The sequence below is a fragment of the Bombina bombina genome, chromosome 4 (genome assembly GCF_027579735.1).
Source record: "Bombina bombina isolate aBomBom1 chromosome 4, aBomBom1.pri, whole genome shotgun sequence".
Classification (NCBI taxonomy): Eukaryota; Metazoa; Chordata; class Amphibia; order Anura; family Bombinatoridae; genus Bombina; species Bombina bombina.
The window spans coordinates 645,989,577-646,003,550 of record NC_069502.1 but is presented as its reverse complement, the minus strand read 5'-3'; the positions used below and the strand labels follow the sequence as shown (position 1 = coordinate 646,003,550).

The following is a 13,974-nucleotide window of genomic DNA, read 5'->3' as shown; positions in this document are numbered from 1 at the left end:
ATCAGCCGCAAATCTCAAACAGTTAAACCTCTTCTAAGCATTTATTATTAGCTTAATCAAACAACAATGCGAAGTAACTAACTTCTCTGTTTCCGCCTCTCTCTCTACTCGGACTAATCCTCCACTTCAGTGTAGTGTGCTATAGCTCAATAAACAATCCAAACACACTGAAGAAAATGGCGGCTGCGCATGGGTTTATTTATGAATTTTGAATAGCGTAATTACGTGTCGCATTTATATTTGAAATCGCGGTTCATTTTTACGAGTGTTAGCCTAATTTGCATAAAACTACTCTTTATTGACACTTTCCATGGACGAAATACTAGCGTAAGTTACTTACGATGACTGAAATGTGTATTTGCGCACATTTCAGAAGATCGCCAGTTTGTCTTACTTACTCCAGTTTAGCATCTAACAGCGCAGTATATGTAATACCCCAATGTGCGAGGTGAAATTATGGCTGGCGCAGGTTCCCACGCTTGCGCCGAAACCTCGCCATATATGTGATCGCGCCCGAGAAGTTGATTTATAATTTTTACTTAATATTTTTTTTTATTGTAACAGTTTCTAATAAAGATATAAGCTTTTAATTAATATTAAGACCACACACACTTTTCCTTATTTTCTGTGTTCAATTGTTTATTGAACTCATCTGTAGAAACACTAAAATCCTAACTAGCTATGATTACATTTTCATTATCACAGATGAATAAATACAATTTCTCTGAGCAGGTACAAGGGACAAATATACATATGCTGCATACATAGTACACCTTATCACTGAAACCGCCATTACAGTTGCTAGAAACATGTTTGCTAATATATGTGTATTCGAAAAAAGTTTCTATTGAAAATTGAAATGTCATTTTCATTTGTATATCTATTTAAGTAAAGTTTTGATTAGATAAAATGAACATTGTTTAAAACAATATGTGTGATTTATGTTGTTAATCTTTTCTTACAAATATCTAACTTTTTCTGAAACGCTATGTGTTGGCTGCTTTAAATATATTGCTGATGAATAATGTGGATATTCTATTTTTGTTTTCTTTCTTACACTGAAAGAAGAGCATTGCATAATGTTTTACAATTATTTTTTTTGGAGACAAATGGTTAGGAACATTCATACAGATTGATTTTCTTGACCAATGACTAACAGTTGAAAAAGCATTTTTTTCATAGTTTGAAATAATTATCCTAGCCTAGCTACTGTAGCTAATAATCTTGGGAGAGATGTGACTTTTCATATATTAAACTCTTATCAAGTTGTGATAGCAGCTTCGAACGCCTGGTATTTCAGGCTCGCTCAGAGCAAGCCTGAAATGCTAGTTAAATTACTACCTAACTTTTCCACCACCTAAAGTGTGGCATATTGTATGTCAGTGTTCCACTTTATATTTGTCAGTCTCTTAACCCTCATTTCTTCTCTCTCTAGAGCCATGTAGAGCAATAAGAAAGAGCAAATGATTATTTATTTTGCTATGAACCTTGGCTTTTGCAAATACACTATATATGCATAGTACATCTTGGGAAAAAGCTGTTTTTGAGATCTGGTTCATGGGACAAACATGCCAGTTGTCTCATACTTCAGTTCTTCGCTCTCTAGAGCCATGTAGAGCAATTAGAAAGAGCAAATGATTATTTATTTTGCTATGAACCTTGGCGTTTGCAAATACACTTTATATGCATAGTACATCTTGGGAAAAAGCTGTTTTTGAGATATGGTTCATGGGACAAACATGACAGTTGTCTCATACTTCAGTTCTTCTCTCCCACATGTAGTTGCAAGACTTTATTAAGGTATAGAAGTAAATCTCTAACACATATTATTGAATGGAAAGATTTCCTTTCTCATTAACAGCAATTATTTACTCGATCTCAGACATGTGAATTTTTCAACATCTGTTTATGGTCACATTTTTTTGGATGTCCAAGATTTTCTGCGTATTTTACTATTAAAAGATGACTCCTGGAATTGAGTTCTGCTTGGTGCTTTTTTACCTGATTCACTGAGACAACAGTTTTCAAAAGATTTTGACCTATAATTTTTCCATTAGTCACCTACATTTTAGCTTCAAAACATCAAAATACTATATCAGCTACTGTAATACAGTATTTTTTTTACTCTAAGCTATACAGTTACTTTAAAGGAGTTTCATTAGAAACCTTACACCGATTTTAATAATTAGTCACTTAAAATAGATATTTTTATAGTTTGTCTTAGCAAACTTTGTTTTCCTTTTTAAGGTTGCTGATATGAATGAATGGTACCTTACGGATTTATCTGGCTCCATCAAAGGTTTACCAAGAAAGGACCAATTTGATGGACCACAGCAACTGAGCATTAAAAATGGGGATGCAAGAGCTCAAGGACTACAGGACGTTTATTATTGGGCAGCACCTACCCCGTATTTGCATAATAAAGTAAGTTTAGTTTTTTTCTCAATTTCTTCTTATTCCATAAGATATGAAATTGACAAAATTGTTTCAGAAAAGGGCAGGAACCCTAAAGTGCTGCTGGTGTCTTGTATGGTTCCATAATATGCAATAATTTAACTTATACTGCATTTGTTATAAACACGCATACCTAAATACAAAGGCAAATGTTTGTTTTTTAATTTTTTATAAATATTGGATTATATATTGACTATTGATTTATTTTTTAGCATTATGGTTAAAAGTTTTGCGATACTGTATATAGTAGCTATAAATTACCTGCATGGTATCATTATTTTATATTTTCATTGCTAGGTTTTATATACAGATTTTTTTTCATTTTGGGTGCTTTTCGAGTATTTATGTGTTACATCTGTGTTTATATGTTGCCTCTCAAATCAGACCCTTCTCAGAAATAAAACTGAAATTAAAGGAGAAACAAAATAGTTTTGGTAAATAAACATATGGGGTAAGGTACTGTTTTTTACTGTTAATCAAATTTAATTTATGATACTGATGTAACATGTTTAAGTCAATAATTCATTAGCTTGAAGGGTAAGTGTAGATGGTAAAAATCATACAGATTATAATTTAAGTATGTTGCTTTTAAAGAAGTTTTCTAAAAATATATTTATATATTAAATGACCAGTCAAGAAAAATGACAAAAAGCAGTCAATTTCATATGTTCTTTTTTGAAACCTATAAAACCAAAGTAAATCAATTGCAAAACATCACTTATCGAAAATAAATAAGTGAAAACGCCAGTTGCCATAAATAGAATCCCATGCCAGAGTTCACTATTCAGTATAAAAGTAAAGAGAATCTCCAGCCAAGTCCTGAAAGCTTAAATTACAGCTTTCATTGGAATTTGTAGATAAATGTAAAAGCTTATACTTATATGTGCAACTTCCTATAACAGCCGTGTTTTAAGCTTTAGATTTTGATTTATTTTTAATCTATGGTACTTATTCGCCATTGTGCATTAGATATGTCCATCGTGGTAAAGAGGTACTATAAATGACATTGCAATTTTGGAGAATTTTCTTGCTTGAAATAAAATTTCTACCCTGTAGATTGTAATCTTGAATATTTCCAAACCTTACAATCTAAAGGGGCTAATAAACACCATAAAAAAATCAATCGTCAAGGGTGAAGGATGACATGGGTTAGAGATTGCTGTTTTCTCTTAACCAGTCTCCCCCTCTTTCTTACTAATGGATACATTTCGAGTGGTGCGCAAGTGAGAAGGGGTTTATTGAGGCTCTTTGCATGTGTTGGAAGAAGCGTGCATATTATAGGTTGAAAGTAAAGGTGTTCATTTGAGCGCAAATTAATTTAACACATGTCGGAATATCTTGTCTTCAGAGCTTTGGTTAACTTTTATGCAAGACAAAAAAGTGGGAAAAATACACTTAAAAGTACAGTTACAATCATAATAACACTGTCTAATAAAAATTATTTTTAAACCAATAATGTGTATTTATGTATTTAGACATATATACACATTTAAACACATAAAAACATTTGTATCATATGTACACACTTATATATGTATATAAATAAGTGCATTGGAGCCCTTTTTTAGTCAAGTAGCTGAAAACATGTGAAATCATATTTATGCTATATTCATATTTAATAAAAGTTTTAACTATGTATTCACCGTAAATATTTCCCATTCCAATGTTCTTCACATAAAGAAATATGTTTTGTGTATTTTTAAGTAGATATTCATATATATATATATATATATATATATATATATATATATATATATATATATATATATATATATATATATACAGTGGGGCAAAAAAGTATTTAGTCAGCCACCAATTGTGCAAGTTCTCCCACTTAAGAAGATGAGAGAGGCCTGTAATTTTCATCATAGGTATACCTCAACTATGAGAGACAAAATGTGGAAACAAATCCAGACAATCACATTGTCTGATTTGGAAATAATTTATTTGCATATTATGGTGGAAAATAAGTATTTTGTCACCTACAAACAAGCAAGATTTCTGGCTCTCACAGACCTGTATCTTCTTCTTTAAGAGGCTCCTCTGTCCTCCACTCATTACCTGTATTAATGGCACCTGTTTTAACTTGTTATCAGTATAAAAGACACCTGTCCACAACCTCAAACAGTCACACTCCAAACTCCACTATGGTGAAGACCAAAGAGCTGTCGAAGGACATCAGAAACAAAATTGTAGACCTGCACCAGGCTGGGAAGACTGAATCTGCGATAGGCAAGCAGCTTGGTGTGAAGAAATCAACTGTGGGAGCAATAATTAGAATATGGAAGACATACAAGACCACTGATAATCTCCCTCGATCTGGGGCTCCATGCAAGATCTCACCCCGTGGGGTCAAAATTATCACAAGAATGGTGAGCAAACATACCAGAACCACACAGGGGAACCTAGTGGATGACCTGCAGAGAGCTGGGACCAATGTAACAAAGGCTACCATCAGTAACACACTACCCCTCCAGGGACTTAGATTCTGCAGTGCCAGACGTGACCCCCTGCTTAAGCCAGTACATGTCCGGGCCCGTCTGAAGTATGCTAAAGAGCATTTGGATGATCCAGAAGCAGATTGGGAGAATGCCATATGGTCAGATGAAACCAAAGTAGAACTGTTTGGTAGAAACACAACTTGCCGTGTTTAGAGGAGAGAGAATGCTGAGTTGCAACCAAAGAACACCATACCTACTGTGAAGCATGGGGGTGGCAACATCATGCTTTGGGGCTGTTTCTCTGCAAAGGGAACAGGACGACTGATCCGTGTACAAGAAAGAATGAATGTGGCCATGTATCGTGAGATTTTGAGTGCAAACCTCCTTCCATTAGCAAGGGCATTGAAGATGAAACGTGGCTGGGTCTTTCAGCATGACAATGATCCCAAGCACACTGCCCGGGCAACGAAGGAGTGGCTTCGTAAGAAGCATTTCAAGGTCCAGTAGTGGCCTAGCCAGTCTCCAGATGTCAACCCCATAGAAAACCTTTGGAGGGAGTTGAAAGTCTGTGTTGCCCAGCGACAGCCCCAAAACATCACTGCTCTAGAGGAGATCTGCATGCAAGAATGGGCCAACATACCAGCAGCAACAGTGTGTGACAACCTTGTGAAGACTTACAGAAAACATTTGACCTCTGTCATTGCCAACAAAGGATAAATAACAAAGTATTGAGATGAACTTTTGATATTGACCAAATACTTATTTTCCACCATAATTTGCAAATAAATTCTTTCCAAATCAGACAATGTGATTGTCTGGATTTGTTTCCACATTTTGTCTCACATAGTTGAGGTATACCTATGATGAAAATTACAGGCCTCTCTCATCTTCTTAAGTAGGAGAACTTGCATAATTGGTGGCTGACTAAATACTTTTTTGCCCCACTGTATATATATAATCATGAGATATATAAAAAATATTATATATATAGAAATATGTATTTAAGAATAAACAGAGCATATTCTTCTATGTTAAGAACATGGGAATGTAAAATATTCATATTTCATGTTAGTTAGTGCACTTTAGAAAATGCGATCAGGTTTGCATGCGAGTAAGGGTGTTTTTCTACTTTTTGCTCTCCATTGAAATCTATGGGGAATACATTTGTGATATTTGAACTTCAGCGTTTTGTACATGTCAGGTTTTATACATTTAAATACCACTGTCAACTTGTATATAACAATGTATGACTTTATATGCTTACTAAAACTGAGTACATGGGTGTCCACATTAATTTTTCCATTATTGGCAAAAAAAATTAAATACCCCAAGCATAAAAGTATCAGTGGCAGCATGTGCAGTAGAGGAGATATTTTTTTGTCTTTAGAAATGTGTTGAGAATGAAGTAGGAGAGCTATTATAATCCCAGTTTATAGCTAAATTCCATTGTAATCCTTATCAGTTAGAAAATGATACTAAGAAATTTAAATAGACAAGCTAACTTACCTACACAAACAGCAACTGTCAAAATAAGAAGCACTGAGGTATAAACTTCATTAAAACTCCACCTTTATTCTAAATGTTTAAAATTAGGAATCCGTGATGGTGCAATCCGGTGATACCAGCTGACACATTTCAGCTTTAGCCATAGTCTTAGCTGAGCTATCTCACCAGGTTGCACACTTTTAAAGGTACTAAAATAAAAGGTTTTTAAAAAATGTTTAATTTTTTTTAGCATATTTACATATGCTGTGGTGTAGCATCCCCCTTAGCCCCCAACCTCCCTGACCCCCCCCAAAACAGCTCCCTAACCCTCCCCATCTGCCTTATTGGCGGCCATCTTGGGTACTGGCAGCTGTCTGCTATTATTTCACAGTCAAAAAAGTGTTGTTTTTTTTTAAATGTACACTACTGTTACACCAGATATGAGTGGTGGCACTGGGCAAGTGGGCACAGTATATGCTGTGAGCCTGACACACACGCTAAACCAAAATTTAAAAAAAACTATAAATTAAATTGACATTAAGATGCAGCATTTATTTCTTTCACTTTAATCTATCTTGTCTCTCCTATAGTGATTTGTATCATAAGTTGCGCTCTTTGTATGTTTTATTTATAAGTAATTTACACTACGTTGAAATGTTATGTTATTTGTAACTAATAAATGTTTCCCTTAGAAAAACATGTAGAGGACAAGTATTTAAATGACTATAGGATTTCTTATCTACTGCTAATTTGTATTATCTGAACTATTGAGAAAAAGGTTTGCCTGTCCTGTGGATGTAGGTATCCAATCAGGTATCTAACTATTGTGATGTCATGATTTAGCTCAGCCTTAAATAGGCGGATGGGCTGATCCCCATGTAAGCAGTGAAAAAGTGCACCTGGTGCAGGAAACATGTCTGCATGGGGATCAGCTCACTTGCCTGATTGCTAGAGTCACTGCTGGCTCTATATTGGACATCCTGGTTTTGTCCTTTTTTAATCTATGGAATAAAAGTTGTTTTTTATATACTTTGCTGCCTGGAACTTTATCTTTGTGCTGACAGCACTTTCAAAGCAACTATCCCATCTATCAGAGCGCCATCTCAGTATTTGTATCCTATCTCTGTTTGGGGCGTGTGTGGCAGACACGCCTGAAGTGGCAGCCTTTTGATTGGACATCTACAGGGGTGTGTCCCCCGCCCACTCTCCATTGTGCCGGGCTTCTTTCACTACACAGGACTGCGGGAAGAGCGCAGAAAACACAGTGAACTGTTTATACACGCTGGCAGGCAGGCAACTGCAATGAGATTACACAGGAAAAAAAAAAAAGCAGACATGTTCTAGCCCTAAAAAGGGCTTTTTGGGGTGCTGTCCTTACAGCAGAGATCAGATGAGTCCTTCAGGACTGTAGTGGACACTGAATACACTAGCCTAGCTATCGATTTCCCTATTAAATCAGCAGCAGCTACACTGTCCCTCCTGTCACTAAGAATGCAGCTTCAGAATGAATCTAAAATGGATGCTGTCCAGGAGGTGGGAGGGTCTGGGAGGGAGGGTCTGCCGCTGATTGGCTGGAATGTGTCTGCTGACTGTGAGGTACAGGGTCAAAGTTTGCTCAATGATGACGAATAGGGGGCGGACTGAACATCGCATATGATCGCGGCGAACACGAACAAGCTATGTTCGATGGGAACTATTTGCCAGCAAACTATTCGCAACATCACTATTCATTCGGCGAGTAGGTGTCGGTGGAAGAGGATGGCTCCGCGTCGGCTGCTTTGAAGATGGCTCCGCTCCGGATGGATGAAGATTGAAGACGCCGCCTGGATGAAGACTTCTATCGGATGGAAGACCTCTTTAGCGCCCCTTGGATAAAGACTTCTATCGGATGGAAGACATCTTCAGCGCCCCTTGGATGAAGACTTCTATCGAATGGAAGACATCTTCAGTGCCCCTTGGATGATGACTTCAGCCCGGCTGGGTGAACACGACTCAAGGTAGGGAGATCTTCAGGGGGTAGTGTTAGGTTTATTTAAGGGGGGTTTTGTGGGTTAGAGTAGGGGTATGTGGGTAGTGGGTTTTAATGTTGGAAGGTTGTATTTTTTTTTTACAGGCAAAAGAGATGATTACTTTGGGGAATGCCCTGCAAAACGCCCTTTTAAGGGCTCATAAAAGAGCTGGTTACTTTGTAATGTAGTATAGGGTACATCTGGAGTCAGATTACAAACCCTAGTAAATCATAGTGTACTGCATCATAGTGTACACCGTGAAGGCCAATCCAATATTTTTAAGATATTCCCCATTGAATATATTACCCCCAAATGGGGTAGAAACAGATTTTTACATTTAAGACAAAGAGAAACTTATTGGATTTGGAAAATGAAAACCATCAATCCACATGGTCTCAATGAACACATTGATATGGCAGCTTTAAACTAAAATGTATATTTTGCTTTTCTAGTATTAGCAATTGATACATTAGAGGATCTATAATAGTATATTGTGTAATTTTTCACTAGTTCATCTCATTCATTTCTGTGATTTCTTCACCCAGGTTGTCCTATGTTATTATATGTAGACATTTAATAGGTTGGATTTGAGACTGCCTTGGACATATGATTTATATCACAGCATCTGATTTAGCATCAGTCGACTGCCATTTTTTGGCTCTTATATATAGATTAGTACCTCATTATGCTGGGAATGGTTATATAAGTTAGGATAGTTAACTCCCACAGAACAGTTTTCATCTATCTTTTTATGGTTATATTAGTTAGGTCTGATTACCCCATCATTTAGTGGGTTCTCAGTATTCTTTAACAGTATGTTGTATGTATTTTTAGACTTTTTATTTATTTCGTTTTTGACCCTAGAGGCGATATTAGTTCTCAGTGTCCTTTTTTGCGTAATCATTTTTTAGATCCAGAGAAGAGTATCATTCAATCGGTAACTTAGTTTTTCTTATTTTATTACATTTTTTTTTGAGATTATACATTTGTATACTGAAATTTCTGACATCATAATACCATTACGATTGGGGGTTGTGTACCTAGAGGGAATAAAAATATTTCTCAATTCTGTAGATAGCATCCTAGTATCACTACCTATAGTGTGACAAATTGTCATATTATATTATGTTTGTATTTTATTTCTATATTCTTTTTCATATGTTGTTAGATACCCATTGCATCACTTGATTGAGGCAAACAACATTTTTCATAGATAGGCACTATGTCTAGTTTATTGCCATTGTTGAATTTATCATTTTATTTTAGGTGTCTTTATTCCATGTATAGTCATTTATAGTTGTGCTTAGTCTCATCATTGTTTTTGAGCAGTAGTATGCTCATGCATCTGCCTGTCAGTGGTGGTAGTGATCAGCTGTAACTGGCTTTGCTGTTTCCATATATATTATATGTGAGATTCGTTTGTATTACATTACTAGTTTACTGGAGGTCTTTGCTGTAGTACTCATAATGTCTTCTATCTTTAGCAACATAGCATTAGTTACATAATTTGTATCCTAGCAAATTGTATCGCTACTGGTAGGTGTGTCAGTGATTACTGACGTATTTGGCTTTTAGTGCAATAGGGTATAAGCCGGTTATTGCTTGACACCCCATTGGATACTGGGATTTGCGAGTGCATGCGCAGTACTCGTCATTAGACGCCGAGATTAGTTTTTAAGTCCTGATTTTTACTTGTTAATATACACCTGATGATGAAATGGTCAGTTGACCGGGAAATGCGTTGTGTGATATTATCACATTTTATTAAAGCCATATTGTTTTATGATATTTGGCATCACGACTGAATTTTTATCTTAAAACAAAGTTTTATATCACAGTCGTTGTATTCTGAATGTTTCTACATGATAGGTGTTGTGAGCAGCACTTCCATAACAGCTTTGGGAGAAGGATATCTGGTTGCTGAGAACGGACGGTATGTGACCACTTTTTCCGTTGGAGTATCCTCATACCAACAAATGCAAGAGGATAGCTATCTGGACAGCTAAAAAGGTCCAGTAGGCATTTGTGGCACTTCTCAAGTGCTGTTTACTTTGTAAGTACAACCTGTATGTGTGTGTCCCGATGACCTAGTACCACTGAGTGTGCACTATTGTGGTGCCCTCTTCTCTGCTACCATTCTTGGGCACCTCCAGTCCTTTTTGATAGAAACTCCTTCCTACAAAATGTGTGTGTGTTTTTGTTGTTGTTTTTTTTATGTACTTGACTGTACAGGTCAGGTGGTTGCCTTTCAAACTATGAATCTTGGTTTCTAGGGCTTAAGGGAACTAAGATTGAGGAGTTTGAATAATTACACCCTCCATCAACTTTCCTAAAGTCCTCTGCAGCAACTCCACACTTCTCGGTTTCAGGGTCTTGGTGATGTCCTCACTTATGGGCATGGTGACATCACCAGCATCCACTAGGCCACCAGTATGCAGGAATTAGCTCCAGGTATTATCATGCACAGCAGAGGGGTTTAAAAGAACAACACTTAAAATTTACTTAAGAATCTACTTTTTCATTCATGAAACTCATATACTTTAGGTAATCAAATATGTTATATTGATAGATACTCACTTTAAAATATATATCTTACATTATTGACTATGTTTGTTTATTTTATTAGAGAGAGATAAAGAAAGAGAGATAGAGAAAAAATATTAATGTATAGACCATTAGCACATTTGGGGCCCTATGTACTAAAGGTCAAGCAGACAAGCTTCTTAACTCGATATATATTGTTTTTTTTTCCAGGACACACCGTTTATATTGTACTTGTACTGTAACAAAAATACTGATAAATAATAGATATTTCCTTTATTACAAAATAAGGCCCTGGTCTTTCTGCAATGGATGCACACATACGTATTTCATGTTCAATGTACATTTTGTTTTTCTGGCTGGAATGGAATTTACCAACGGGGAATCTGGTTTAAACACAATAACATACAGATAAGTTGATTTTCTGTTCATTCCTGTCAGATTTCAGTCAATATCTGATTATGTGGATATTTCTTTGACTAATAACAATACTTACAAAGCATTTCATGCATTCCTCTCAACTTTTATCATGGTTTCTAGTCACTGAATGGAATAATACTAACATTGTGTACAAATCATTTTAACACAGAATACTTTTTTTCCCAATGTAATTTGATGTTCCTTTGTGATTTACTGTCAGCCACCTTTGTATGAATGAAACAATTTGACTTATTAACTGAACCAAATACATTTTTGATACTTCAATAATACTGAAATCTCTCACAAATTACAACAGTACATCTTAACTGTCATGTTACATCATGTGAATTATAGCCATGATGACATGCTTTGCTCGGGCGATTAAGTATCTTACCATCAAAATGGAATTTTGCCATTTTAAAGGATTATTTATGTACTTTTATGTGTTTATGACAGTGAATGTGAATGGAAAACTGTGAAAGGACAGTTGAAAGTGAGAATTTCAAGCTATATTATCTGTGAAAGGAACATCAGTTCTTAATCTAATTCAGTGAAAATATGAGCACATTAATATGTGTTAATTGATGTGCACAACATAAATTAACGTGTACTTGATTGCTCAGTGATATTATGGGTAATATGCATTAAAGTATGAATATAAAAATCCTGATAATGCTCGCAGTGTCTGGCACTTTGTGATAGCTTTGACATTCAATAAACTGTAAGGAAAAAAGTATTTCGTTTTTCCGTTTTTATAGCCACAATAAATTCTATATACATAGTTTTCTAAAGTACATTCTGATGATCTGAAAACAGTATTTAAATTCTGCGATATGAGAAAAAATCCTTTAAACAAACTTATTTATATATGAAACTAACATTTTAAAGACTATTTTTTATTTTTATTTTAAAGCATAAGGTTATGCTTAATATTACTGGATATTTGTGTGTGCTACATGTAACCATTTATTTTAATGCTGCCATATAATAATATGCCATCAAATAGTTTACAATTAAGAGTGTGTCAGACTTACTTGAGACAATTCATATAATAAAGCTTCTGTCTAAAAAAAATTAGGTCACCCTTCTGCTAACAAGTGCACTCAGTATTTACCAAAGAAAGTAATTTATATTAAAGGACTATATCTTTCTAAGAGTTTCACTGTTCACTGGGTTTAGCCCAGTTTTGTGTTTTCTACAATCATAACTCTTACTGACTTTAAAAGGCTAACACTTTTTTGTTTTAGCATCTAAAATAAATTATTTTTAAGTGTATTACAGTTTTATTTTGATGTTACTGTCCTCAATAAAACTACATTGTTTTCATACTGGAACATACTTGGACATACTTGAAAATGAGAGAAATCTCAATGTATCCTTCCTGGTAAAATATTTTATAAATAAATAAATAATTGTGGGGTCATGTGATTGTCTATTTATAAAATTCTGGTAGTAATCCTAATCAGCCAGTGTGTACCCAGGGATGCATTTTGTACAGAAAAACACTTCCTGTTCAATATACATTTAAACAAGTTTAGCTTAATATTTTTTAAATGATAAAACATTCATTAAGCTCAAAGTGCATGTAAACTTGAGCGTACTCGCTCACGTCATAGGATAGAATTAAAAAAAATGAGTGGGACTTTCATTCATCAAATGGGTAACATATCCTGATCTGAGATTTTTACATTTTAATACTATAACAATAAGCTCCATTCCTTTGTCCGCCATAGTCCTCGACTGATTGACAGATTAAAAATCTGCAATCCACTAATCGTTGGGTGGCGGAGGAACGGCGCTTATCGTTATAGTATTAAAAGATAAAAATCTCAGAAGATCAGGATATGTTACCCATTTGATGAATGAAAGTCCCACTCATTTTTTAAATTCTATCCTATGACTTGAGCGAGTACACTCAAGTTTACATTCACTTTAATTTCTGCTCTAGTGTAATTTTTGTTTAATATATCATAAATTATTTTAAGGAACATTGAAGGCTACTACGTTCTATAATTTCTCTAAATTATCATGTTTAAAAATAAATATCTGCATATAAAACTAGTGGTGTGAATGTTTTGTAAAAGAGCCTGTATTCCTACAGAAAAGGAAAGTATTTGCATTGAATTTCTCCATTCCCACTGCTTAAGGGTTGTTCACAATCTATATTTTGATCATTATCTACATGTTAATGGTTTCAGATGAGCCCTTTTCAATCTCAACATGATCACAATCAGCCATGTTCATTGTTTATCTGCAGCACTTTTTCTATTATCGGTTTGGTGAAAAATGACCCTAAGCTTTGGCTGATCGCAAATCAAATTCTTAATACTTATCGACACATTTACAGGGCACTTTTTCAGTTATCGAATCCCACAGATAAAGAAAGGGCTTTGATCAGTCATAATGAAACATTGGTTCTGTACATGGGCAAAACACACTGAGCTTTGCCCCTGCCATTTTGGATGATGTCCGGGAGCAAAATCACCAAACAAATACAAACTTACTCAATTAAAGGGATACAAAACCCATTGTTTTCATTTCATGATTCAAATAGAGCATATTATTTTAATCAACTTTCTAATTTACTTCTATTATCTAATTTACTTCATTCTCTTGGTATCCTT

At 35.1% G+C, this 13,974-nt stretch overlaps 1 protein-coding gene across 6 annotated transcripts in view; it reads left to right on the top strand.

Moving 5' to 3' along the window:
- The window catches only part of LAMA2 (laminin subunit alpha 2), a 1,406,020-nt gene that overhangs the window by 585,367 nt on the left and 806,679 nt on the right, over positions 1-13,974 (top strand). For all 6 annotated transcript variants that reach the window (XM_053710700.1, XM_053710701.1, XM_053710696.1 and 3 more), the window contains exon 12: positions 2,248-2,424. In XM_053710700.1, coding sequence (XP_053566675.1) covers positions 2,248-2,424 — 177 coding nt within the window. The remainder of the gene's footprint in view (positions 1-2,247; positions 2,425-13,974) is intronic.